Here is a 25,174-nt window from a genome sequence, read left to right as displayed (position 1 = left end):
TAAATGGGGGGGATAAATCCGTTCTCCCCGTTTAAGCGCGGCTGACTCAGTTCAAAACCGCGCGGACCCCACCCCGTGGTCGCGTACGCTACTGAGCGCACGCCGACCACGGCGGGCCGTGCTCTACGGGAACAAAGGAACGACACACTGGCTGACACAAACAAGGCATTTATTGCTATAACAACAATAACGCCAGCTAGCAACAAAATACACTGAGGAATCTAGGATGTCCGACTCACCAGCACGGCTACGAGCGAACGTCCGCCCACGCTAGGGCAAAGGGAAGCTCCGAGGCCCGACGGGACGAGGTGGCGGGAGTAAGTTCCAACCACGAGAGGCCCGCGGCACAGAGCGGAGCTTTGCGCGTGAACGTCCACACGCTATCCTGTCCCAGGGAGAAGAGAGCTAGCCTTTCCCCCGCGCGCGAGCGGCAAAACACGCCATCCGTGGCGCTGCTGTCGCTGCGACGCGAGCGCCCTCCCCTGTTAGCTAGAGTAACCTAACTAAAGGGAGTGCTTTTCGGGGGCAGCTAACAACAGTGGGGTGCAGTGCGGGAAAGTGAACGCAGGGGACGAAGGCGTCCCCACAACACAGAGCTGTGCGTCTGACAGCTGGTGCACGACACTTTTGCTTCTCTGCATTTCATGTGAGTAGGAAAGTTATGTGGAACGCTGCTTCATTCTGGTAGCAAAATGAAAAAAAAAACCGGCTCGACAAATGCGGCGCAAAACTCGAAACCTTGCTGCTCTCGTCGCATGTCGCTATAGGAGCAAGCTTCATGGCATATAGGTACGGTACTGACTCTTTTTATAAAATCACTGAAAGGGAAAGTCGTTGAGCGTGGATTAAATGAACACGTCAAAAATGGTCTCGGCAGCATGTTGTCTGGCCACAATTTATAGGTCTTTTCACTTAGAACAGCACTTTTTTTCGCATAGCATTGTCAGCGGTGTTGTATATCAGAATACAGATAAGATGTACTAACTAGCAGGCTGGTTAGCTAATATTTAAAAGTTAACTTTTCATCTACTACAGTTTGGCTCATTTATTAAGAAGCGTGTAGCCCACCGTAATATACATATCAGTGTTTAGAATTTTTAAAACGGGGTTGCCCTCGGCACTGTGGCTCATCGAATTTTGGGGGCAAATTTTGGCTACATGCATATATAGCTTTCGAGAAGCTTGCAGGGCAAAGCAACCTCTCCAGTGCAAGTAACTCATAGAAATAGCCAAAATATGTTGGGCCAGAGTGCCAAGGGTACCTCCGTTTCCAAAATTATAAAAACTGATATGGATATTACTTATGGCCGGCTACAGGCCTCTCAAAGGTTAAGGATCCTAACAGTAATAGTTTTCAATATTAATTAACCAGCCTGCTAGTTAGCACGTCTTAGCTGTATTCTGATGTACTACATTGCTGACAACGCTATGCCGAAAAAAGGTGATCTAACTCAAAAAGCCTAATTTAAGAATTGTGGAAAGCCTCAAGTGAAACACCCTGCATAGAGGCCATGTCTAAGCGATTCAGCCGATGCATGCATAGTACGAAATAACACTGAATGCTGTTACTTCCAATTCCCAGGCGAATATCGTCCGAGAACTGCAATGAACCGGCACCAAAAATGAGGACGAACCATGTGCCAAACTCGAAGGAGGGCCTGAAGTCTAACTTTTAAGGAATATTACGAAAGTTTCCCTCCGAATGGCTCTGTCTTTAAACAAAGCGCACGAATGGTACAAAGGAGAAAAACAATCAAGGAGACTCCACTGCACAGACTCTCCCCCTAGTGAATTCTTCCTTGAAAACCTTCCAGGAGAAAACCTGCAGCCCCGAGCAGGATTCAAACCAGCGGGGGGGGGGAAACAGAGCAGCACGATAACCATTGTTTCGGGGGTAGTTGGCTCATAATATAAGATGGGCTACTGCATGGCGCAACACAAAGCACAAAACACAAAGGAAGAAAGGACAAGCGTTATCCAGGGCTAATGGCGCTTATCCTGTCTACCTTTATTTCCCGTGTGCTTTGTGTTGCACTATGCAGTGGTCAGTCATAAATCACAGCAGCATTGTTTCCTCATGCCTTATAGCATATTCAAATCAATGATATGGAGCAGCTTGTCTTGCTCTGCAGAATCGTAGTTGTGTTTCAATGTGCAATTTGAATTAATCTCTTTAGTTATTACGTGCAGAAAGATATCTCGCTCCTTCGCAGATTCAAAGAGCTAATCCTGATTGCAGATTGGAATCACACTGGAAAAGTCTCCCAAACTGCGACTTCCAACTGATAGCCTCTCGCGCTGGGGATTAGATATCTTAATTTTTCATCTGCCCGTTCTGCACCGCGATTGTTCGCGGAGGTGTCTGTAGAGCCGGCAAGCACTATAGCGCTTCAAACAGCAAAAGGGACCCTACAAATGCAGTGAGCAACTTTGCACGCGCTGCCTGCACGAAGAAGAGAAGCAGCTGCACGCTGCTGCGCTTTACAGCCACTGACCAGGGGTCTGGACATTTTAAACAAGCCCAGTGCATAGATGAATCAAAGATCCCCTGTGCAAATTACTAGAGCCATGCGTGCCCCAAAAAGGTGTAACAATTCAAATCAAAGCTCGTTCGCTCTTTCCTTTGAGACGCAAACATCCTCATCCTCTACTCTGGCTCCCGAGCCTTCAAGCTGACGTCATCTTGAAAACCTTTGTGAAACGCATTCCATTGGTGCGTTGTCCTGACTGATGGGCGAAGGTTCGTCACATCGTCTGCTCATTGTGCGCACTCTTTCCCTAGCGCCTTCTGTTTTCGCATACGCATGCAAGCCCCTCCTCTCAAAACAAGGTTTTTAGTTACTTATGCCAGTTCATGTATGCCTCAGTGTGTCCTGTGCATGTGCCGTGTGTTGTAGACCTCCCTCGCTTGCACACTCGACCGTTCCGCACACATTGTCTGCACTGCCATTGTTCTGGTTTTTCTCGGCTCCGTTGAAAGACAGGAACTTAGGAGCAGAGAAACGACACAAACACATAGAACACACAAACACAAACAGAGAAGCGCAAACGTGCATTTCCAAGAAAGGCTGGATGGTGCCCAATGGTTCGCCGTGCATTTTGAACAAACGTGACTCCCGCCCCTCCGGTCGTAAAACTGTGCGGAGGCCTCATAAAAAGAAAAAACATACATGCATGAAAAGGAGGCTAACTGGGGATGTCACTGACAAAAACAGATATATGAAAAGATGTACTCGCTAATTTGCTGAGGTGGTCGAGCTGATCGCGTCTCTCTATCGTTCAGTGTGCGGATAAAATGTGACAACGCTGTTTCATCATTGGATGCGCACGCAGCGACTGGAGTCGAACCACGATCTATTATTATGCCTTGAGTCGTATTATTGAGATTATGCCTTGAGTCGTATCTGGCTCCAACGCATCAGCCTTCTGGACACAATGGTCAAGGATACAGAGGCTTGCGAATAACTACGTCCTTCCGATGACTGCGTCCACGATCCAAGGCTACTTCAGGCATTGAACAGCCCCCTTCAGCTTCGGCTGAAAGAGGCTGGCACGAGGAAGGAGGAAGAAAAAAAACTCGACGAAACACCGCGAGGAGACCCAAGGAGGAATATAGAGAGCGGCGTCCTATAGTTTTTCATGCTGTATACTGGAATATCGCATCCAAATAAGGCAAAAACAAGCACGAATTGCCTTTTTTAGCCGAAATATGCGGCCTGTGCCGCGGGGCACGCCGCGCGGCGCGCCGCCGCCCGTGATTGGTCAAGAGAGGTTGTGACGTCACTTTGAGGACTGGAGAAGCTGCCGATGCGGATCCGGCGCTGCGTTGAGTGCAGATCGCAGCTTTCCGTGTCGTTGCGTTGTATAAGAGCGAATACGGCGACTATTTTTTTTTATTGACATCCGAAGAAAAGGATACTACAGTTTGCTCATTCCACGTATCGCCTGAAACCAAAAAAGACACAAGCAAAAAATTCTACGCCTAGCACAAGCATACGCCAGCGGCAAAGACGCGATGCAGACCATGCGTAAAAGGTGCCAGCACAACCTCGGCTCGTATTCTCGGAAAGAAAGGGGTGCGAACAATACTCAAGTCAATTACCACCGCCGGACGCCTCCTGGCTCGCCCGGAAGAGCGTCATCCTAAAGAAAAGGCCCAAAGCACTGTGTACAAAAAATCCTGTTCTCAGTACCCGGCGTTGCAGGTTGGGGCAAGAAAGTATTTCAAGGAAACAATGAAGGAGCACAAAGTTGATGTCAAAATTAGCGAAGCACAGTGGCCAAGCACTGCGAGGCATGTGACCACAGGACAGTGACGCAATCATTGTGTGCTGGAAACCGAGCCAAATACGCGCACAAGGCTGCTGCTTCACTCGTGGCGCGTTCAGCAGATGCCAGAAAATATTAATCGCTGCCTCGGAAACGTTCGCCCTTCCTAGATTTGCAGTTTAGGTTCAGTGAAGTAGTTGCCAACTATATGTGTGCTTAAAAGCCAGACTAGCTGCAACTCGCCCGCTGCCACAACTTGAAGAAAACCGAGTAAGGTTGCGGTGTTTTTTGCAAAAACTCGGTTGGCATTCATTTCTCTCATAAATTTGCATCCGAAATCAACGTCGAACGCTTTCATTTTAATCGCTTAGCTACTATTAAACGAGATGCCGCATATGAAGAGCTTCGATGCTTGCTTGCTTTGCTTTATTGTGCTTTGCTCTGCTTGCCTGGTTGCTTGCTTGCTTGGACACGTCGAACCGAGTATAGAATCACTAACCGAGTCTTGCTGAGCACGCCTCAGGTGGTCTGGTCATCACCTAAGCTGAGGAGAGTGACACATGCTTAAGCCTCTATAAGGTTTCTTTAGGGGCTGAGTGAGCATATTTCTACTTTTAAAAGAGGCGCTTCTTCGGAATGGTGACACGCCTCTCATGCGCGAGAAAATCGAAGGAACTGTGTCGTGGTTCAGCCGCGCCTTTTCGACACAAATCTCCAGAGGTCACATTAGGGACAAGCTCTGCATGTAGCCGCTCTTATGAAAGTGCTTCGAGCAGAGTAGGCTTGCTTTGGGCAGCTTGAATTCTTCTTCACAGCAGCGAGCGCTTGCGCTGCGAGCTTATGATCTTGCGAAAAACAGTGGAAGACGACACAGTCTCGGCCGTATTTGTTCATGGACACGAACGCAGAGTAGTACCTCGTGTTAAATCTGATTCTCAGGGTCGGCTAACATGCTTTGTACGTCACAACGCTCGCAGCACGAGAAACAACACGCGCTGAAAGCTCGCTCGGGTGCGCCGAAGTATCCCCGGCTCCTCAACGTGACATCACGTTGGCCGACATGGACGAGGTTTCCCTCTCCGCTGTTCTCTCCTACGCTCGCGCGGGGCGCGGGAAATTTGAACATTGCGTTTTTAATTGGTGATTGCGCCACTGTTTTAGCCAAAATCGAAAAAATAATTTCACAGACGTGATCAGCAATGAAACTACTTCAAAACCCTAAAAAATTAGCTGATTCGAAAACCGCCTCAGTATCCCTTTAAAGATGGCGTGACATCATGCCCTATTACGTAAATGCCGCGTTTCGGCTCCTCGGCAAGCCTAAGTCTTGTGACCAAATTTAGGCTGACCTTGACATGATCTTGATGTCCCTGGCTTGACCTTGACTTGACCTGTCCAACTGCTTGACCACTGACCGTCCACCAGTTCTCTAAACTTATAAATTGCAAGGTTTGACATTGGCTGAGCCTTGAAGGTAATCGGCAACTCACTGCAATCTTAGCCTGAGACCTCTAGTAGTGAAGCTATCACTTCAAAATCTCGGGGAGGGGACAGACGAAAAGGAGCATGGCGAAGTAGCATGATTGCAATAGCTATAACTTCGCTATTAATGAGTCTTTTCAAAAAATATTTGTGGCCGCACATTCCAGGGACGCCTCACTACCAGAAAGGTAGAAAAGGGTGGTCAGTGGCCCTTTAAGCACCTGTAGCGACCTTCGTGACTAATACTGGATACGTGCCAAAGAACAGCAGAGGGCACCAGCACGCGGCGATTGTGTGCACTGAACGGCGGAAGCGGCGTTCGGCCGAGGGGAAGTCCCACCGTTCCGCGCAGTGCGTGCTGGCGCCACCTCGCGCACGTCACGCGGGCCGCTACATACCACCCCAGCAAACCAAAAACCTCTCAGAAACGTCTAGCTAGACTAGAGCACTGCACGGGCCTCAATTTGAGGCCCAAGCCCGGCCCGAGACTTGAAGCCCGAGTCCGGCCCAGGTCCGCGGCTTCAAGCCCGGGCCCGGCCCAGGCCCGCTAAATTATCGCTCTAGCGAGCCCGGCCGCGTGTTTATTTTTCAGCGCAAGCCCAGCCAGGCCACTGCTCATTGGCTCGCTGTACTGTGCACGTCACTTCCGCTCCGATCAGTACGCAAGCATTAAAAGTAAATGGCTGTTCTACAAAACTATCTACACAAACGTTTCGTATGCATACAAAATATAATAAATCTTTGAGAAACTAGATTTCAACGTTTAGTTTGGTCACGTGACTAGGCGCACACGAGCAGACGACACCCAAGCATGGAGGAAAAAAAACTGAGGAGGGAGCGTCCGGCGACAACCTTGAAGCCTAGTCTTAACAAGTAAAGATATAGCAAAAAAGAGTGTGCCCCCCCCCCCGTGATCGCAGCACGTGATAGCGTGCGGTAAAGTCTAGCCCCGCTGCGCGCGCGCATGCGCCGATTAGCGCGGCAGACTAACTGTAGATCAACTTCCTTGCTGTAGACGCTCGCGCCGCGGGTCGCGCATACGTGCGCACTAAAACATACCGGAATCAAAACATAAAGGACCGGCTCGGAGAGCGAAAAACAGAGAGAAAACGACTTCAAAACACTCAGCTTGCGAACGCTGGCCGCGTGACGTCATGCTCCATCCTTAGTTTTTTTTTCCTCCATGCACCCAAGAGTGCGATCACGTGATATGACGTCACTTTTTGTCAACAGTCAAAATGGCCGCTCGGTGTCTCGGTGTTTTCGGCGTGGTTTTCGGGCAGTTGTAAGCAAGTAGTTCCAAGGCTAGTGCAAGCCGCCTAGTTGAATCCAGGATGCTTGCCTCTGAATGGTTAAAGTGCGTCGATTCCAAAGTGCTATGTAAGCCGCGCGGTTAGATGCTAGATATGCGTATCTTCAAACCGACGTAGGACCTACGCAGTGGCGATGTCACGAAGCGTTTGTGGCCGTGTTGCAAGCGTTTCTAATTCCTGTGAGTATCACCACGGACAGCGACGAGTAACAGCTGCTCACCTTGGAGAAAGGAGGCTGCTCATAGTGAATTTCCTGTGCGTGCATAAGCTACACAGCACAGTGACAGTGTCCGAGAAGTGAAAGTGATTGCGGTCGGAGCTAGTGCTTCTCCGCCGAGGCAGAGAAGTGCGCACGTGCGAAGGCTCACTACGCACGCAGTGTTTTCCGAATGCTGAAATGAACTTGGCGTTCTGCAGCTAGTCGTACTGGTTGCAGTGATTGCAACCGAAGCGAGCGTTGTTATACGACGTTGTTCTGTTACGTATCCATCACCGATTTTGATCGCGCTTCGTGTAGGTACTGTGCTTCGAAACTGCTGTGTGTGCGACGTGACGCGATCCTGGCTGCGCGGCCGTCGAACTGTTTTCTTCCGCGACAACAACAGCGTCGCCATTCTTCGGCGTGTTGCTGCTTCATGCAGTACATTTTGTGATTATGGATGCTCGGGTTACGACGCGCGAAAACATCGGTGTGTAGTGCAGTGGTCTCTTGCGGAGCGTCGTTTTTTTTTTCCTGCCTGCTGTGTGGACCTATGTCTGCAAAAATATTTGCATGAAGAATTGGTGACAACACAAACTTCTCTGCATGATGGTGGGCTGAGCCAGAGGAGTAGTTCTCGGTTTAGGTTGTGACATAGTGCACTCCGTTTAAAAAGTGCTATAGCATTGTGGGCTGCGGAGAGGCATCTGTGAGCCTATAATGTAAGCTTGCGACTCTGTTCTTTATTGTTAAGCAGCTTAATTTATTTTGTGCAATGAGTAATCTGAGCCAGGATGTGAGTCGCCGAGCACTGACAATGCTTTTGACACCAGAAAAAGAAGTGCTTTGGTATCCAGAAAGTGTTTGAGCAGGAGGAGTCGCTGGGCCTGGCAGTTCATGGGTTAACACAAAACTCTCTGCACACAGTGCGACAAGCAGTATGATGGCAATTACGGTGTGTAAAAAAAGCATATGATTCAGGCTGTGCTTGACTTATCTACTCAAATTCAAGAAGTCTTAACAGTCTTTGCACTCTGCACAATTATGCGACAAAGAGCTGTATTTATTTTCACTCTGTCCACTGTGTTATGAGCGAGTTTTCATGTTATTGAGGTGTGAGTGCATTGAAAAAGTTTTGCCCCCAGAAATACTGTCCATAATTTGAATCCATAATGGGGTCTGTATTAACGAGGCATGACTGTATAAATGAAATTATAGTTATTTTTAGTCCTGATGATGACACAAGTTATTCAGCTGTGTTATTTGCCTAGACGACTTAAGAAGTAAATTTGCCATTGCAAATTATGAAAGCTGATTAAAGTATGGCACAGCAGTTTGGTGGTTGTAGAGTAACAATTGGCTTTACCTGACACCACTTTGAAACAGCGGATAGGAAAACAAGGCCTGTGGAGCTAGTGAAACTACAAAGAACAAAGACGACAGGAAAGAACATCACCACCACCGCACCCAGTAGCCATTCTTGTTCTGTCATTCTCATCCTTAGTACATCGTCGACATGCCGTCTTTCCAGCAGTTTACCCGACAGCACACTTAAGCCCTGTGAATCTTGGAGAATGCAACAGCTGGACAGGACACAGTGTGCACATATCGCGTGTTGCGGAAATATACGCGCCCCGTAAAATGATTCTTTCAGCTAAACGGGCGCATTGTTCGAGCTCAAATTTCGCACAGAAATGGCATTTGGTCGGCAGAATTGTTTAATACCACGTTTGCTTGAGGTACTTACCTGATTCGAACAGAATAAGTCGGATATTCACATCGTCTGCGGCGACGACGAAGGAAATTAAGCCGCTCTGTCAGCGATCGCACTGGTGGCGCCATCTCGTTTGTTCGCCGCGAAGTTTAAGCAAATGTGGGGGATGTTTGCGGGAAGTTTGAAGGCTCTCTTTCAAATGTTTTTTAATTGGTCACAAAAAACGCAGTTTGGCAAAAACTGCGCGAAATTCGCAACGTGTCGAATGCCTTTAGCAATAAATCTTTTCGAGCTTCGAGTGTCGTCTGCTTTCGTCTGTTCGCTACCGGTGCGGTTTGATGTCGTACACTGCCACAGAATAAACGCTATGAGCGCTCTGACACCCTCCTGAAAGCATTTTTGCATTATTTTATCTGTGTAGATACCATTTGGTTCTCCTTTATTTGCAGAGGATCGGGTAAGGAGTAGCGGCGGTGCGTTAGCTCCCACCAGGCAGGATTTTGGTGGCCCTGATAAGGGCCGTTTCGCGACTTGTTCTTGAGATCCTGTGCAGCTCAGACGTCAAAGTGGCCGCCGTTGGCTTGGATGCACCTCTCCAGGCGCTCTTCATAGTTTCTGAACACGTTTGCCCGCATTTCATCAGTGATCTGGTCAAACGCGTCCTCAATGCGGGCCTTGAGCGCAGCGATGCTCGTCAGTGTGCCGGCGCTGTATACAAGCGATTTTATGAAGCCCCAAACAAAAAAATCGCACGGGGTGAGATCAGGTGACCTCGGAGGCCAGGGCATGTTTTCGGACCCGCGGCCCATCCACTTGCGCGTGAAATTTTCATCCAAAAAACGCCGAACCTTTGAGGCGTAGTGCGCTGGGGCACCGTCGTGCTGGAAAATGCACACCTCTTGCTGCATGTGTCTTTCGTTCAGTTCAGGCAGAACATCGTTCTGCAGCAGCGACAGGTAAGAGTCGGCAGTGACAGTATCACTGAAAAAAAAATGGTCCTACGACCCCTTCTCTCCAAATCCCGCACCAAACTGCCACACCTGGAGAGTGAACAGGACGTGTTGTTGAAAACCTGGGGTTTTCCCGGGACCACTGGCGCGTATTTTGGCTGTTCACTGCGCCGTCAAGATGGAAAATAGATTCATCAGTGAACAGTATGAACTGCAGATGTCCAGGGTCTGCAGCAATTCTTCTCTGTTCTGCGCGACAGAACTCCAATCGTTGTGCCAGGTCCTGGGCGGTAAGCTCTTGGAGCACGCGAACTTTGAAAGGACGCAGCCCTTTCTTCCTAAGGTGTCGGCTCACTGTTGACGCTGTGGTGCCGAACCTGCGCGTCGGCAGGAAAGCCGTGGGTTTGAGTCGAAAGCGCCCTCAATTGCATCAGCAATAAAACTCCTGGAGCTTCCAACATCGCATCTTTTCGTTCTTCCGACAGTTCCAGTTGACAGAAACTTGTCGACCCACCTTTCCAGAGATTCTCGATGCGGCGGTCGACGATGGAACTCCGCACGAAACTTCTTACGCACGAAGCGCATGGAATTGGATGCGCACATCCATGACACGGCCATGGCCTTCTCTTCGTCAGTGTACGGTCTCATTTGTCGGTAGTAAGCTTCCGTACTTTACGAAAGAAGGCAAGACTGAAAGCACAGACTCAGAAGCTGCAGTCGGTAGCGAACAGACGAAAGCAGACGACACTCGAAGCTCGAAAAGATTTATTGCTAAAGGCATTCGAAACGTTGCGAATTTCGCGCAGTTTCTGCCAAACTGCGTTTTTTGTGACCAATTAAAAAACATTTGAAAGAGAGCCTTCAAACTTCCCGCAAACATCCCCCACATTTGCTTAAACTTCGCGGCGAACAAACGAGATGGCGCCACCAGTGCGATCGCTGACAGAGCGGCTTAATTTCCTTCGTCGTCGCCGCAGACGATGTGAATATCCGACTTATTCTGTTCGAATCAGGTAAGTACCCCAAGCAAACGTGGTATTAAACAATTCTGCCGATCAAATGCCATTTCTGTGCGAAATTTGAGCTCGAACAATGCGCCCGTTTAGCTGAAAGAATCATTTTACGGGGCGCGTATATTTCCGCAACAGTCGATATATCTTGTGCATGCCATGAAGATAGCCTCCTGTCTCATCATAGCTTAGCCCCTGTATGTGTCTTGCCAATCATCACCCAGCACCTATGACCCAATTTGTGCCGTTGGCATGTGCGCCCAATTGTAAACATAATTTATACTCTTGTGGTGCTATAATGTTATGGCCAATTAAATTGTTTCATCCAAATTGGCAAGGCTTTAGAAAGCATTCCTGCGATAGCCAACTTGCTCTCATTCTCCCTCAACGGCAACATCCCCCTTAATGCTTTTTTTTCTGGGCTTTGAAAGAGCGTGTGATAAAATCCCTCATTTATATAAATTAGGCGTAATTTCTCATGCTATAACTTGAATCCAGTTGCTATAAACTGATTCCAAGCTTTAACAGCCAGCCGTCAACAGAATTCCCATACGAATTCTTACGCGTCCTGCTTTTTTCCTGTAATCTCGGGTGTCCCCAAGGCATTGCCCTTGGGCCCGAGGTTTTATTAAATACAATATGAGCTTCCTTTCAGTGTTTCCTAACGTGCCTTCATTGACGACTATGGAGTCTGCCCTCTGCAATCAATAACAGTATTTCAGTTCTCAGAACAATATTTCGGATGCTCTCGACTAGCCTGTTTGCTAATGTTATTAAGAATGCACTAACGTTTTTTTACTTTCAGGATAACTACATCTTGCCTACTTAAGGCCTTACTGAGAAAGGCATATTCGCTGCATACTGAAAAAAAAATTGGTTTTTGAGGAAAGGAAATGACGTAACTGTCACATATCTCGGTGGATACCCGAACTGGCTGACAATGTAACATGGTCTCACCTAACAATCCTTCATCATCATCATCATCATCATTTATTGACCCTTAAAGACCCCTGGAGGGGTATAACATAGGGGGGGGGGGGGCAACATCGAAGCAAGTAATGACATTATTAGGTCTAAAAAAATATACATACATACATACATACATACATACATATTTATTTTGTCATATTTACACATGGAAGTATGTGTGCCCGCGGAAGCGCAAGACAGGGCGCTTGTGGGCGGGCCACGGCAATCAAACAAAGTGCAGACTCAGTACAGACAAAATTACATGGTTTGCAATATAAAAGAGAGAAAAAAAAAAACATATTGATAGGAACAACAATCACACTTGTACACACTGAAAAAGTAGGTTAAATACATAGATTATGAGGATGCAACAACAACAACAACAAAAAAGCAACCGTGCTTCGTAACACATATCAACAAGACCTTAAAAGTGTTTCGAGCCATTATGTCAGTGTACCGTTTTAAAGGTTCTAGACGTAACTAGCCAGGATTTTACTTGTGATTTGACCTCTTTGATAGTCTGCAATGATAGTATTTTTGTTGGAAGCTGGTTAAAAAGGAATGGGATGTAGAACATTCGGCACCTTTTTCCATAGTGTGTATATATCTTGGGAAGCTTAAACGACTCTACTTTTCTTAGTATTTTAGGTTTGTTCACAGGAAGCTTAAAGTTATTAGAAAAGTAGTTTCTACTAATTACTACATGTGTAAATAAATCTTGAATGAAGTACACATCAGCTGCAATCATTCTTTCAGCACTATCTAAGGTCTCCTTAGACGTGCCATACAAAATGTTTGCGGAAATTCTGTGTTGTAATCTATCGATTTGGCTCCTTCTAGACAACGCACATGAGCCATAAACAGTGACACCATACCTTAATATAGACTCTCCTATAGCCTTAAACACAAGCTGACGCAACCTAACAGAAGTATTGAATTTCATTCTGTAAAGATACATAGAAGTTACACGGAGTCGTTTGATGATATGCTCAACATGAAAAGACCAAGACATGTTGGCGTCGAGATGAATACCTAGATATTTGCCTCTTTCAGACAAGGGCAGTGAAACACATTGACATCTAGGGCAGAAAGTACCGTGCACAATAACAGATTCCTTTAATGTGACCTTTTTGTGCGGATTTCGAAAACAAACCAGAGCCGTTTTCTGCTTGTTAATGTAAATCTGGTTACCTGAAAACCAATCACACACTTTTTTAACATCCGCTTGTAGCAGCTCTGCAGCCCTGTTGTACGACTCATTCGGAACAAGGAGCGCTGTGTCATCAGCGTACTGGTAGAGTACCGAATTCAGTCTAAGATATGCCAAGTCATTTACATAAATATTGAAAAGGAAAGGTCCTAAAACGGAGCCTTGTGGCACGCCATATAGAAGAGGTTTGAAGTCGCTGAAATTATCTTTGACTCGCACAACCTGAACACGATTTGAAAGGTAGTTTGAGAAAAATATGAGGTAAGGTCCGCGAAATCCAATGTTCTCTAATTTCTGCAACAGAATGCCGTGGTCCACTGTGTCGAAAGCTTTGGTTAAGTCTAAGAACAATCCAAGGACAATCTCATTTCTATCTATATGCATGTTAATATTGTCACAACAATCTTCTAGAAGATCTACAGTGCTAGTCTCGCGCCGGAAGCCATACTGTGTGCCATTTAGGATATCAAATCTGTCACAAAACGACAACATGCTCTGATATACGATTTTCTCCATTAAAATAGTAATGGTAGGCAATATAGCGATTGGTCGGTAGTTCCTTTTATCAGTTTTTTTGCCCGACTTATAGATGGGCCGTATAACGGATATTTTCATACCTTGTGGTATTTCCCCTGTTGAGAAGCAACCGTTAAGAATATGCAGGAGCACAGTTTTTAGTTTGCTGTAATTATTTCTTACATCACGTAGTCTGATCTTATCGTATCCAGGAGGTTTGCTCAGTGGGAGGACCTGAAGAATATTCCATAACTCAGTGTCATCAACCGTCGGTAAGTACGCAGAGTTTGATACGTTTGGACCGTTGTATGGCGCCGGAGGCGCTTGCGGTTGTGCTTTTAAGTCCTTCACAGATGTAGCAAACTGTTCGCTGAACGAGTCCGCCGTAGATTGATTACTTTCACTGCCAAAGGTACGGCTTAATTCAGTATCTAGATTTTTGTTCTTAGTTTTACCCATTATGCCATGAAGAAGTCCCCACGTTTTTTTCATATTACCGCGGCATTTTACAAACTCAGCAGAGTAAAACCGCCGCTTTCCTAATCTTAACTTTGATGTAAGCTTATTCCGAACTGTACGATACAACTTCTGTAACTCAGTGTCGGAGGGACTACTCTTACAAAGTTGCCAAAGCTTGCTTTTTTCAAACGATAACGCCAACATGTCATTTGTTATCCACTTCTTTTCAGGGTTTCTTAGTTTTTGCTTCACCTCTCTCATGGAACATGAGTAAATTTCGTTGAATTTCTTAACAAGCAAATCATATGCGTCCGTGTGATGATGTATTGTTAAGCTTTCCCAGTCAAAGTTCTGGATCAGGCCATTTACACGTCGGTCGTCTAGTATGGTTATTGTACGTAGTCGACATTGGTGTTACAGGTTCGCTGCTGACCAAACAAAGAGCCTGAAAATAATGATCTGCCACTTTTTCTCGTATCACTGCAGCCATTAAGTCTAATGTTGGGCATCTTACAGCAATGTGATCAATACAAGACTGAGTAAGCCGGGCACCAGAAAATTCCTCTCGAGTATAACTACGAATAGTATTGTCAATGCCATAACCAGCTAATAAATCGAGATAATCCTCAACACCACTTTTCTTTGGCTGTAGAATGTTAATGTTAAGGTCTCCCGCTAATATGACATTACTCTGAGAATGTTTGCACAGGAAGCAGGAAAGTTCAGAAAGAAATAATTGCAGGTCAGAGTTAGGCGGACGGTAGACAGTAATAACCACAAAAGATTCATCATGATTACTAACAGAAAGCGCAAGAACCTCTGCAGCCATAAAAGTGCAAGTTAATTCCTCAACAAACCATGCATCTTTAACAAACACTAAGACGCCGCCACCTCTACCTGAGGAACGACAGAGCGAGAATGACTGAAAACCCTGCAATATAAACCCGAGAGCCTCTGGCTTATTTACATTTATTTCAGTTAACACCACAACGTCTAAATGCTTTAATAACTGACACAAGTAGACATTTAGCTGGTCCCAGTGCTTTCTAATGCTCCTGATATTTACATGTACGAGGTCGAGTACAGGTTTTGAACATGACGTCGTGAAGACGCGATCTCTGTGTTTATTCCATTCAGGAAATGAATCAAACTGTTCGCACATGTTCATTGCAGTTTGTTGATATCGTCTTCATTCTGTATCTTTATCACAGTAGAACCCTCCACTTTCCTCATGAACACGTGTCCATTCTTTGCCCAAGCATATTTGTATGATTTTATCTTGGCAGCGTTTTTAGCGAGCCACAGTAGCTTTTTAGTATAGGCAGTTAAGTTCTCATTGATGTAAATGTTCTCGTCACTCAGTGTGTAGCGCTTTCGAAGCCAGAGCTCACGGTCACTCATTGACTTGAATTTGACAAGAATTACAGGAACTTTGCCATCTCTGGCCGGCAATCTGTGTACGGCTTCTACACATTCAACAGTTTCTTCCGGGATTTCCAACCTGTTTGCAAGTGACTTCAATTCAGATACCAGATCCTCCTTGTCTGCTTTCTTAATTCCATGTATCTCAATGTTCTGCCTACGAGAATAAGCTTCGAGATTGTTCACTGTGTTTCTAAGTTCATTTATTACAATAGCTTTCTCTGCTAAACTCTCAGCCTGCTCAACGCAATGCTTTTTTAGTTCAGCTACCTGAGTGTTCTGCGCGGCCAGCGACGTCTTAATTTCCTCATAGTTTGACGAAAGCAGGTCCATCGAAGTTTCGACGCTCTCAATGATTTTGCCCTGCTTGTCAATTGCTTGCTTGCCCTGCTTGTCAGTGAAACAGTCAAAAAAACAGTGATAAAAAAGAATACAGTGAAACATTCGTTGCTTGGGGAAGAGAAAAAAAGAAATACATGTTTATAAATCAGGCAGACAGGTGCAGTAGTAGATCAAACAATCATAACATCAAAATAAAATGCAAAGGCAACAGTTACCCACATTGGGATTTCAAGTGAAATGACAGCAATTGGTGGAATTTAAGAGCATCGCGTTCAGTGACAATACATTCGAGTAGTGAATTCCATTCTTCAATGGCAAGACGCAGAAATGACTTGTTAAATGCGTTTGAGGAGCCATGGAGTCTTAGGATGCTCATGGAGTTGAAAAGACGGCGTGATGTTCGGAGGGGAGGGAGCAGAAGGGAGTCTCGAAGTGAGGGAAAACAATAGTACAATTTATGCAATAATGATAAACGGGCAATTTTACGCCTATGCGCGAGAGGCTCGATGTTGGCAGATAATTTTATTTTGGTAATGCTAGAGCGGGTGTCATAGTTGGAGGAAATAAAGCGGGCTGCACGGTTTTGGACGGCTTCTAGGCTGGCTATTAAGTAGGCTTGATGTAGGTTCCATATTGGGGATGCAAATTCAAGTTTGCTACGGATGAAAGTTTTGTAGGCTTGGCTGCGAATGGAAGAAGGGGAGAAACTGAGGTGACGTCTGATAAAGCCGAGTGTTTTCGATGCATCAGCAGCAATCTTCGTGATGTGCTCGGACCAAGTGAGGTTGCTCGTGATATGGATTCCAAGATACCAGTATGATTCGGCTTTAGTGAGGATGGTTGAACTGAGTGAATACGTGTAGTCGATATTAGTGCACTTGCGTGATACCTGCATGTATTTGCATTTTGTTACATTGAGCGTCATTAGCCATGTGGAACACCAGCTTTCAATCCTGTTTAGGTCGCTTTGGAGCAATTCCTGATACAACTACCTTATACAACTTATACAACTACCCACAGCCCAGGATATTTACACCATAGCATGTCCTTATCACCGTCTTCCATGTTGCTTGCATTCAAAACTCCTGTGCGGCATCAGCAGAATATTGTTATGCCGCATGGCATAAATCTAATTCTTCTCAGATCCTGGGATGAATTCAGAACTGAGCTGCTTGTTTTATTCTCTCAGACTATTGTAGAAGCTCCAGCGTCACAGCACTAAAGATGAATCTTCTAATTTCTTCATCTCATGTAGAAACTGCAGGTTTTTTTTTGCTCTTTACTGTCACATAACCAACTAATCTTTTCCTGCTCATGGTTCCTTCTGCACTAGCTGCACAAGCACTGTCCCTTCCTTAGCTTATGCCATTGCATTTCAAGATTCAATTTGTTTTTGCCACGAAAGGCTAGAATGGTCTTCCATCTCGCAAGGCTATGCTTGCTAACCTCTTGCCCTTCGAACTGGTCACTGTAGAAATCCATGCAGTTAATGACAATGCAAGTCCAATATTTTTGAGGAATCCCCCAGTGTGGAGAACGTTTGTAATAAGGGAGTAATTCATTATCACCCACCCAAGCGTAGCCATACGGCTACAAAAGAAAGCTACTCAGGTTCCACAGAAACTTTGTAGTTAGAGGAAAAGTTACCCTAGTCTGGGGTTCGAACCCGGGACTACTGCCTCACCGGGGCAGTTGCCCTACCAAGTGCGCGAACCGGGATGGCTAGCATATGATGGGGCGAGCTCGAAATGGGAGCGGTGTTGGTCCAATATTTTAGACGAATCCCTCAAGGTTGAAATGATTTCTAATAAGGCAGTCATTACTCATTGGCATCCACCCAAGCACGGCCATACGGCTACAAAAAGAGCTACAAAGCTTTTCTTTGCAGCTGTATGGCTGCGCTTGGATGCTAATGAGTAATTATTCCCTTATTAGTACATTGCAAACTCATCAAGCTCCTACTTGCCTCATCATGTCAAAGTTCACCATTCAGGTATTGCCACTTAGGACCGTTGAGGTATAATAAATATTAAAATAAATTGATCTAATAAAGTGCCTACTGACTCGTTCACTCGGGCAAACGAATAAAATGCTCTATTATGCATAATGTGGTCATCGAGAACTTTCCTCTGTTTCAGGTAATATCACCGCATATAAATATGTCCTTTGCACAGCTGCTTTTAGAAATGTTATCCTTTACTATGATACATGTAATGCCCCTCTGCTAAAGTTTTAACCAGAGGCTGGCAGTGTTCCAAATAAATAAATATATGCGCATAGTAGTTGCATTCAGGCTAACTTGCACACTGCACACGAATCCTCTATCGAGTCGAACACACTGAGTGGAACAAGCCAGGCTGCAGTACAAGCTGCTAACAACCGTCATAATTACTAAATCACATTTTTCAAATAGCTAAGGTTATATATTTTTAATTATTAGTGAGTTATTCAAAATAGCACACAGCAGTGGTTTTACATTTGTGATAGAAAAAAAATTGGCCAGGGGAAGGCGCAAAAAAGGACTATCACGAGAGAAGAGACAGGATGGGACGAGCGTTTCCCTAGCAGTGCACAGTAGTTGTCACTGTAATATGTAAACAGGCTTCCTCCCTGCAGACAGTTATTGCAAAAGAGATATGCGTATAACAACGGTCGCTTCGGTCGCGATCACTGCAACCAGTACGACTAGCTGCACAACGCCAAATTCATTTCAGCATTCGGAACACACTGCATGCGTAGTGAGCCTTCGCATGTGCGCACTTCTCTGCCTCGGCGGAGAAGCACTAGCTCCGACCGCAACCACTTTCACTTCTCGGACACTGTCACTGTGCTGTGTAGCTTATGCTGCACGCACAGGAAATTCACCATGAGCAGCCTCCTTTCTCCAAGGTGAGCAGCTGTTACTCGTCGCTGTCCGTGGTGATCCTCACAGGAATTATAAACGCTTGCAACACGGCCACAAACTCTTCGTTACATCGCCACTGCGTACGTCCTACGAATGCAATACGCATATCTAGCATCCAACCGCGCGGCTTGCAAAGCACCTTGGAATCGGCGCACTTTAACCATTCAGAGGCAAGTATCCTGGATCCAGCTAGGCGGCTTGCACTGGTCTTGGAACCACTTGCGTACAACTGCCCGAAAACACCGTGATACAGTGCTCTAGAACCTGTAACCATGGCACTCTACCGTGACTTGCCGCGACGACCTTTAAAGCGGCCATTTTGACTGTTGACAAAAGTCACGTCATGTCACGTGATTGCAATCTAGTCACGTGACCAAACTAAACGTTCAAATCTAGTTTCTCAAAGATTCATTACATTTTGTATGCATATGAAACGTTTGTGTAGATAGTTCTTTAGAACAGCCATTTACTTTTAATGCTTGCGTACTAATTGGAGCGGAAGTGACGTGCACAGTACAGCGAGCCAGTGGCCTGGCTGGGCTTGCGCTGAAAAATAAACACGAAGCCCGGCCCGGCCCGTGAATCTCGAAGTGAAGCCTAGCCCGGGCCCGGCCCGGCACATTTCACAGTAACGCTTGAGGTATACTGCTCACTCTGAGCAAGTACACTGCTACTAACCGATCAGAAACTGGCCGACAAAGGTTCTAAAACCACAGTTTGGCTTGCAGAAAGTTGCCTCTTTTTACTCCAGAATGAAGTGTTTAAGAGTAGTGCTCGCCAGGCCCGTCTTTTGAACAATGATCTCGTGTAGGTGCGTAAAGATAAACTAAGAAGTTCCGAGCGCCAACTAAAAAAATTGCTCCATACGCGCGTAATAGACTAATATTTGCATTCCCCCATGATTTTAATCAGTTATATTCAGCCGCCCGCGAAGTACAAAACATTAAAGCTGCCTAGCAAGCAGTGGGATGACATTTTTTTAGTGAACGCGATATCACAGGTTGAACTCATAGCCGAACTGGTCGCCTTTCAGCAGAAACGAAAAGCTAAAAGGCTAGAGTATTTCATGGTGTGTGTTTGAAGACCATAAGCGTCCTAAACTAATATGTTCTTCCCGAATGCATTTCTAATAGTGTGTAGATATGTTTTGGGATGACGAACGATAAATGGCCAATTAAGACCGGTTGAATTTTACTCTTACTAGTGCAGCAGAAGATAACGCGCGAAGTACGTAATAACTTACAGGGCAGAACACTTGTCATGACAACCAGGCTGAAGAAGCAAGGAGGGGTAGATGTGGTTATGAGATGAGATTTGCAAACTCTCGCGAGGTTCTGTGGCTATTTCATTTACGAGACGTTCCAGTCAGCTGATCAAAAAAAAAAAAACAAACGCGCTTTAGTTTGTGAATTTTCTCACATGTGTAAAATATAGCTATAAAATAGAAGATACGTTTTTCGGGCTTAAGGGCCCAAGGGGAGTCAGGCTGTGAGAGATACCGAAGCAGAGGGCTCCGGATCATTTCGACCATCTGGGTTCCTTCAACGAGCAATGATACTACAAAGTACATGGCTTAATGTCATGCTTGCCGCTTAAATAAAAATGCGGCCGCCGACGCTAGGAGCAAACCCTGGTTCCCCGGCTCAGTAATCAAGCAACTTGATCACTAAGCCACCGCGGCGTGGAAGTTAGGAAATAAATAAATCAATGAATAAAGCTTGGTTTTTTTTTCTCAGTGCATACTGTAACCCGCAGCTCATCCGTGTCGCTGCTCCAATGCTGCAGTTGTGTACAGTCATAAAATTTATGAGCGTGAACACGGGAGCGCGTGCCGGATACCCTCGACCCCTACTCGTGGCGATACGCGGCGGCCGCTTTCATAAACAAAGTGGAAAGGGAAGCGTGTTCTACCGCTTACCGAAAGCAGGCAAGGCGGTGTAACCCTTTCCACCGCATTTTGGAAAGCAGCCGCCTTGTGCCGCCACAAGTAGGGTTCGAGGCTATCTGCCACGCGCTTCCGTGTTCACGCTCATAAATTTCATGACTGTACTTCACTCTGCAATAATGAATAGTCGGACACCAGCCGTTTCTGTATGGAGCCAAGCCCGGCTCGGGACCGCAGCTTTAAGCCCGAGCCCGGCCCGGGCCCGCAACTTCAGGCCCGGCCCAGGCCCGGCAAAACAGGTCATGTCCCGGCCCAGCCCGGCCCGCGGGCCTGGCCGGGCCCGGGCTTTCAGGCCGGCCCGAGCCCGTGCAGTGCACTAAGCTAGACGTCCCTGGGAGGTTTTTGGTTTGCTGGGCACGAGCAGCGAAAGAAGCCGCGCGCGGGGCCCAGCTTACAAAAATGGCTGATGACGAAGCCTCCTCACAACCCGAGTGCGGCTACCACCATTTATCAGACGTCCTAAAAGCATTCCATGCTTACATCTGCTATTGACGACGAGTTAATTTATTTCCGGGCCTGTGCACTGCGGCACAGCAGAAACAATGAATGTGTCATTGCTGATAAAAAAGGCACCTTGCCTGTTAGGGTTCCAACTCTCGCCGGGCATGTAGTCGGCATAGATGCAAATTGAACGCTGATGGGAGGCAACTGCAGCCCACCCGATGGCCATTGAGCGTCGAGGCAGTTGTCTCGGAGCCCCGCGAGAATCTAAGGCCACTTGGGTTCACGGCTTACCTGGCTGCTGAGACGAGACCGACCACACGTGGACTCTGCCCTTTGTCTCCAATCTCGAGGAATGGCGGACATAGCTCAGGGTGGTTAGCCGCGGAACAAAGATGGACGAAATGCCAGCTCGCATCTGAAACAGGAAGCAGAATAAGAGGCATATCATACCACTGTGCAAAGCAGGCACCCTCACACTGTGGCGTCTATGGCAGCGACAAATAGGTTTACCTGACGTGCCGATGCGAACGCCTTGCATTTAGGAACAGCCACTGATGACTAGCTAAGAACGCCAGCACGCGAGATGGTCACGCGCCCTATCCCGAGAGCTCGCAACCTTTCTCTTTCTCTCTCTGCTTCGATGACATGATGATGATAGTCGTTCGCTGAAATCCGGTTGTGTCGCGCCTACATTTGGGGTTGGTCAAAATTAATCCCGAAAATGACAATTTTGCGCTTCACTAGTTCCTGGTGTGACGCAGCTGTTGTGACTGTGCAAGAGCAGTAGTTATCAGTGTTATATTTTCCTCTACGCCGTTGGCAGAAACGCCCCGTGGAACAGATTTGTTGTTGTTGTTGGCCTCATAAAATGGCACATACCCACGAGAGGTATGTCCTTGGCCAGCGGTAGGAAACTCCGGTTAGTTTTGGTTTCAACTACTACAGCGCACCTGGCGACTGGATGGTAATTGATACTTCAAATTGAATGATTCCTGCCCACGCAAGTAGCGCACGTAGCGCGATAAGGCTTGCGGCCAGGGCCGAGTGGTCTGAGCGACCGCGATATGCGGCTGTTCTCTTGGCGGTGTTCGAATCTGGCTCCGTGATGAAGTTCTTTGTGCTAGATACCTTTGTCGTGAAAAGATACGATGTTCTAGTTGTCTTCCCTCCGGCCGCCATGGGGGTTATTGGCGCTGACATTTGGTGGGCAATGGTGTGGAAGTTTCCTACCCCCGGATTGGCCATGACAATTGGCAGTGACTACCATATTCGCAAATGCATGCAGCAAACATAAGATGATATCATAAGTTTGAGCAACTCAGTTTCCATGACACAGGTGGTTGAGGGTGGTTAGGAGTAGTGAAAAAGAGAAACAGATATAAGAAGAGCAAAAAAGAGGGCCAAAATAATGAATAAAAGGGGCATTACGAAAGCCTATGGTGATAGACGTTTTGATTCCAGACAACAATTTTGAACGGCGGAGCAAACATTCCAATTGGTATGTTCAAGCATAGAAATGCCAAGGGATACAACAACCACATAAGACACGCACAAACCGTTTCTGGAAAGGAACTTCTAACAGTCGCCTCCTTAGCGATGAGTAGCGACGACCATAGAGAAGAAAGTGCTCTACTGTTTCGGGCTCAGCACAATACAGACACATTGGGGTGATCACAAGGCCAGGTCAGTAGAGGTAAAAATTTAGTTGCGGCACAGGGCAACGTAGACACATGAAGGAAACTTCAAGTTTGCGATGTCACCAAGCTTTAAGGCAGGTTCACACTGGTGAGTCGCAAACGTCGCACGACCGATTTCGTGAAATAGGCTACGGCTTTCGAAGTACTGGGAAAGCGGAGAGGGAGCGTAGCAAATCGATTTAAACCTGTCACGCGACCTTTGCAACTCACCAGTGTGAATCCACCTTTACTCCTCCAAGGGAACAGGAGGTGCTGCAAATCGTCCAAGGAAGTATAAGCGCTGATGCGCTAAATTCTCTCATTAAAGTGTACGTACAAAACCGTGCTGCCTTAATGAACGCACAGGTTGGAAGGGGGTCAACGATTGGACCACTCAGGGCTGCTTCGATGAAGCATCAGCTGATTCATTTAAATGAAGGTTCCTGCGTCCTATGACCCAAACAAACCGAACTGATTGGACATCTGGAGGGATGAGGAATTGGAGTATTCAAAATGGCTGCAATTCAGTAGATGTGGATAGGAAAGAGCATAAAGATAATGAGTCCGTAATTATTATTACCACTGAAAAGCAACTGGGTATCTCAAACAGAGCGAGAACCACTGCCAGAAACTCAGCCAAAGAAATGAGGGTAAAATCTCGAAGACAAGAAAAAAAGACCAGCCAAGAAATTGAAAGAACCCCCCCCCCCCTGCCTTTTCTTCACGCACCGAGGCGTCAGTCGGTTGCAGTTGCAACATGTGAGCAGGAGGTCGTCAAGTAGTCTTGCAGCATATTATTTAACAAAGGGAAATGCATTAATTTGGCATTGCGTGGATGAATATCATTGAAGATGACGTCTACAAATGAGGTGATGGTATTCACACATTTAGTGGCCCAGGCAAGGATTCAACCAAACAGATTTGGGGAGCTTGAAAACGAGACCGTCTGGCATCCAAGAACTCTGCTGGCTGACCAAAGAGAATCAACTGGGACACATGCTGCTCCGAATCGAACTACTTTAAGAAGGTTTGTTCCATCAGCAGGCGAAACCTTGCGGTAAGAGATGGCACCCACACTTCAAGATACAAAACATTGTTGACCACACATTTAGGGAGTCCCAAACTGAGATGCAGTGCTTCTCGCTCTAAGAGCAGAAGAAGGCGCATTTGGTATCCAGCTGCTCCAGAAAACAGAACGCAGCCAAATTATAAGATAGGGCAGATATACATTTTATAAATCATCAGAAGAGTATGTCTGCGCATACCGCAGCGGGGGCTACTCAGCCTGCGCAGCAGACCAACAACCCGCAGACTTGATCTATATGTGTCCGCCAAGAAAGAGAGAGATCTCATGTTACCTCGAGACACTTTACAAAACATACTTGAGGAAACAGATCTGTCTGAAATGGAAGGTTCTGTTTTTTATTTCACACACTTGCCAAAAAGGCATAATTTGGGTTAGCTGTATACTATAGGAAATCACGTAAGGCATTTTCGTGCAGGAAGCGGAGAAGGCTCCTGGTCTTTTTGTTGTTGGTCAGTCACTTGGAGAAATCCTCCTCCCTTGTCACCGTTACTCCCACTTCCTGTACAATCCATGTCCTTGAAGCCCTTGCCCCTGCACAAGTCCACAGAAGGTGGCGAACATTCACCCCTGCAGCTGGTGTGGAGCACCTCGGGCACGTGGTGGGTCCTGCGTCTTCTTAAGAGCCCCATCGGCACCAGACCGATGGGGTAAGGGCCACCCCAGCCCTCATCCTTCAAAGGGATACCTCCTCCAATATCGACAAATAAGGAGGGAAAGGGAAAGTGCATGGAAGAATGAGGACATATGTACTTTTCCTTGAAGAGGATGCTAAGATGGGGAGAGCGGAGCGGGTGTCAAAAGGAAGCCTGGTGCGGGATGCATTAGTGTTTGGAACTTGGTGTGTAAGGTTGTCACTTTTCTCTGCTCAGCGTTTTCATCATCGTTTTGTGTCCAGTGTATCTGGATGCGTATCTTTGTTTTCTTATTGAGTGCATGGGTCTCCTGAGTTGCACATAGTGTATTTGTCACTCTTTTCAGTTGTTTTATGGTGGCTAAAGAGTCTGTATAGATATGGACCTCTGTTATTTATGACCGCCATAGCATCACAGATTGCATATAAGCGGGTCCAGGTGGTCTGATACATATTCATAATGTACGCTTAGCTCTGTGTGTGTCGGGCTAGTGGCTGCTGTTCTACCGCCCCCTATTCTATAACTGACGCGTCCATATATGCAATACATGTTCCCGGGCATACGTCAGCCAGAGGTCGATGTCTTGGCTTCTCTTTATGATGAAGTTTAGTCGTCTTGTTAGTCGTAATT

At 46.5% G+C, this 25,174-nt stretch overlaps 1 protein-coding gene across 1 annotated transcript in view; it reads right to left on the bottom strand.

Moving 5' to 3' along the window:
* Positions 1-21,992, bottom strand: part of LOC149354884 (uncharacterized) — a 32,380-nt gene extending 10,388 nt beyond the window's left edge. The window contains exons 1-2 of the mRNA XM_089583544.1: positions 21,660-21,992; positions 21,441-21,564 (exon numbers count right to left, since the gene is read on the bottom strand). Coding sequence (XP_089439670.1) covers positions 21,441-21,564 — 124 coding nt within the window. The 5' untranslated portion in view covers positions 21,660-21,992. The remainder of the gene's footprint in view (positions 1-21,440; positions 21,565-21,659) is intronic.
* Between the last annotated feature and the right edge of the window lie 3,182 nt (positions 21,993-25,174).

The sequence above is a fragment of the Amblyomma mixtum genome, chromosome 3, assembly GCF_055824585.1.
Source record: "Amblyomma mixtum isolate Tamu chromosome 3, ASM5582458v1, whole genome shotgun sequence".
Taxonomy (NCBI): domain Eukaryota; kingdom Metazoa; phylum Arthropoda; class Arachnida; order Ixodida; family Ixodidae; genus Amblyomma; species Amblyomma mixtum.
This window is presented reverse-complemented; position numbering and strand designations above follow the sequence as displayed.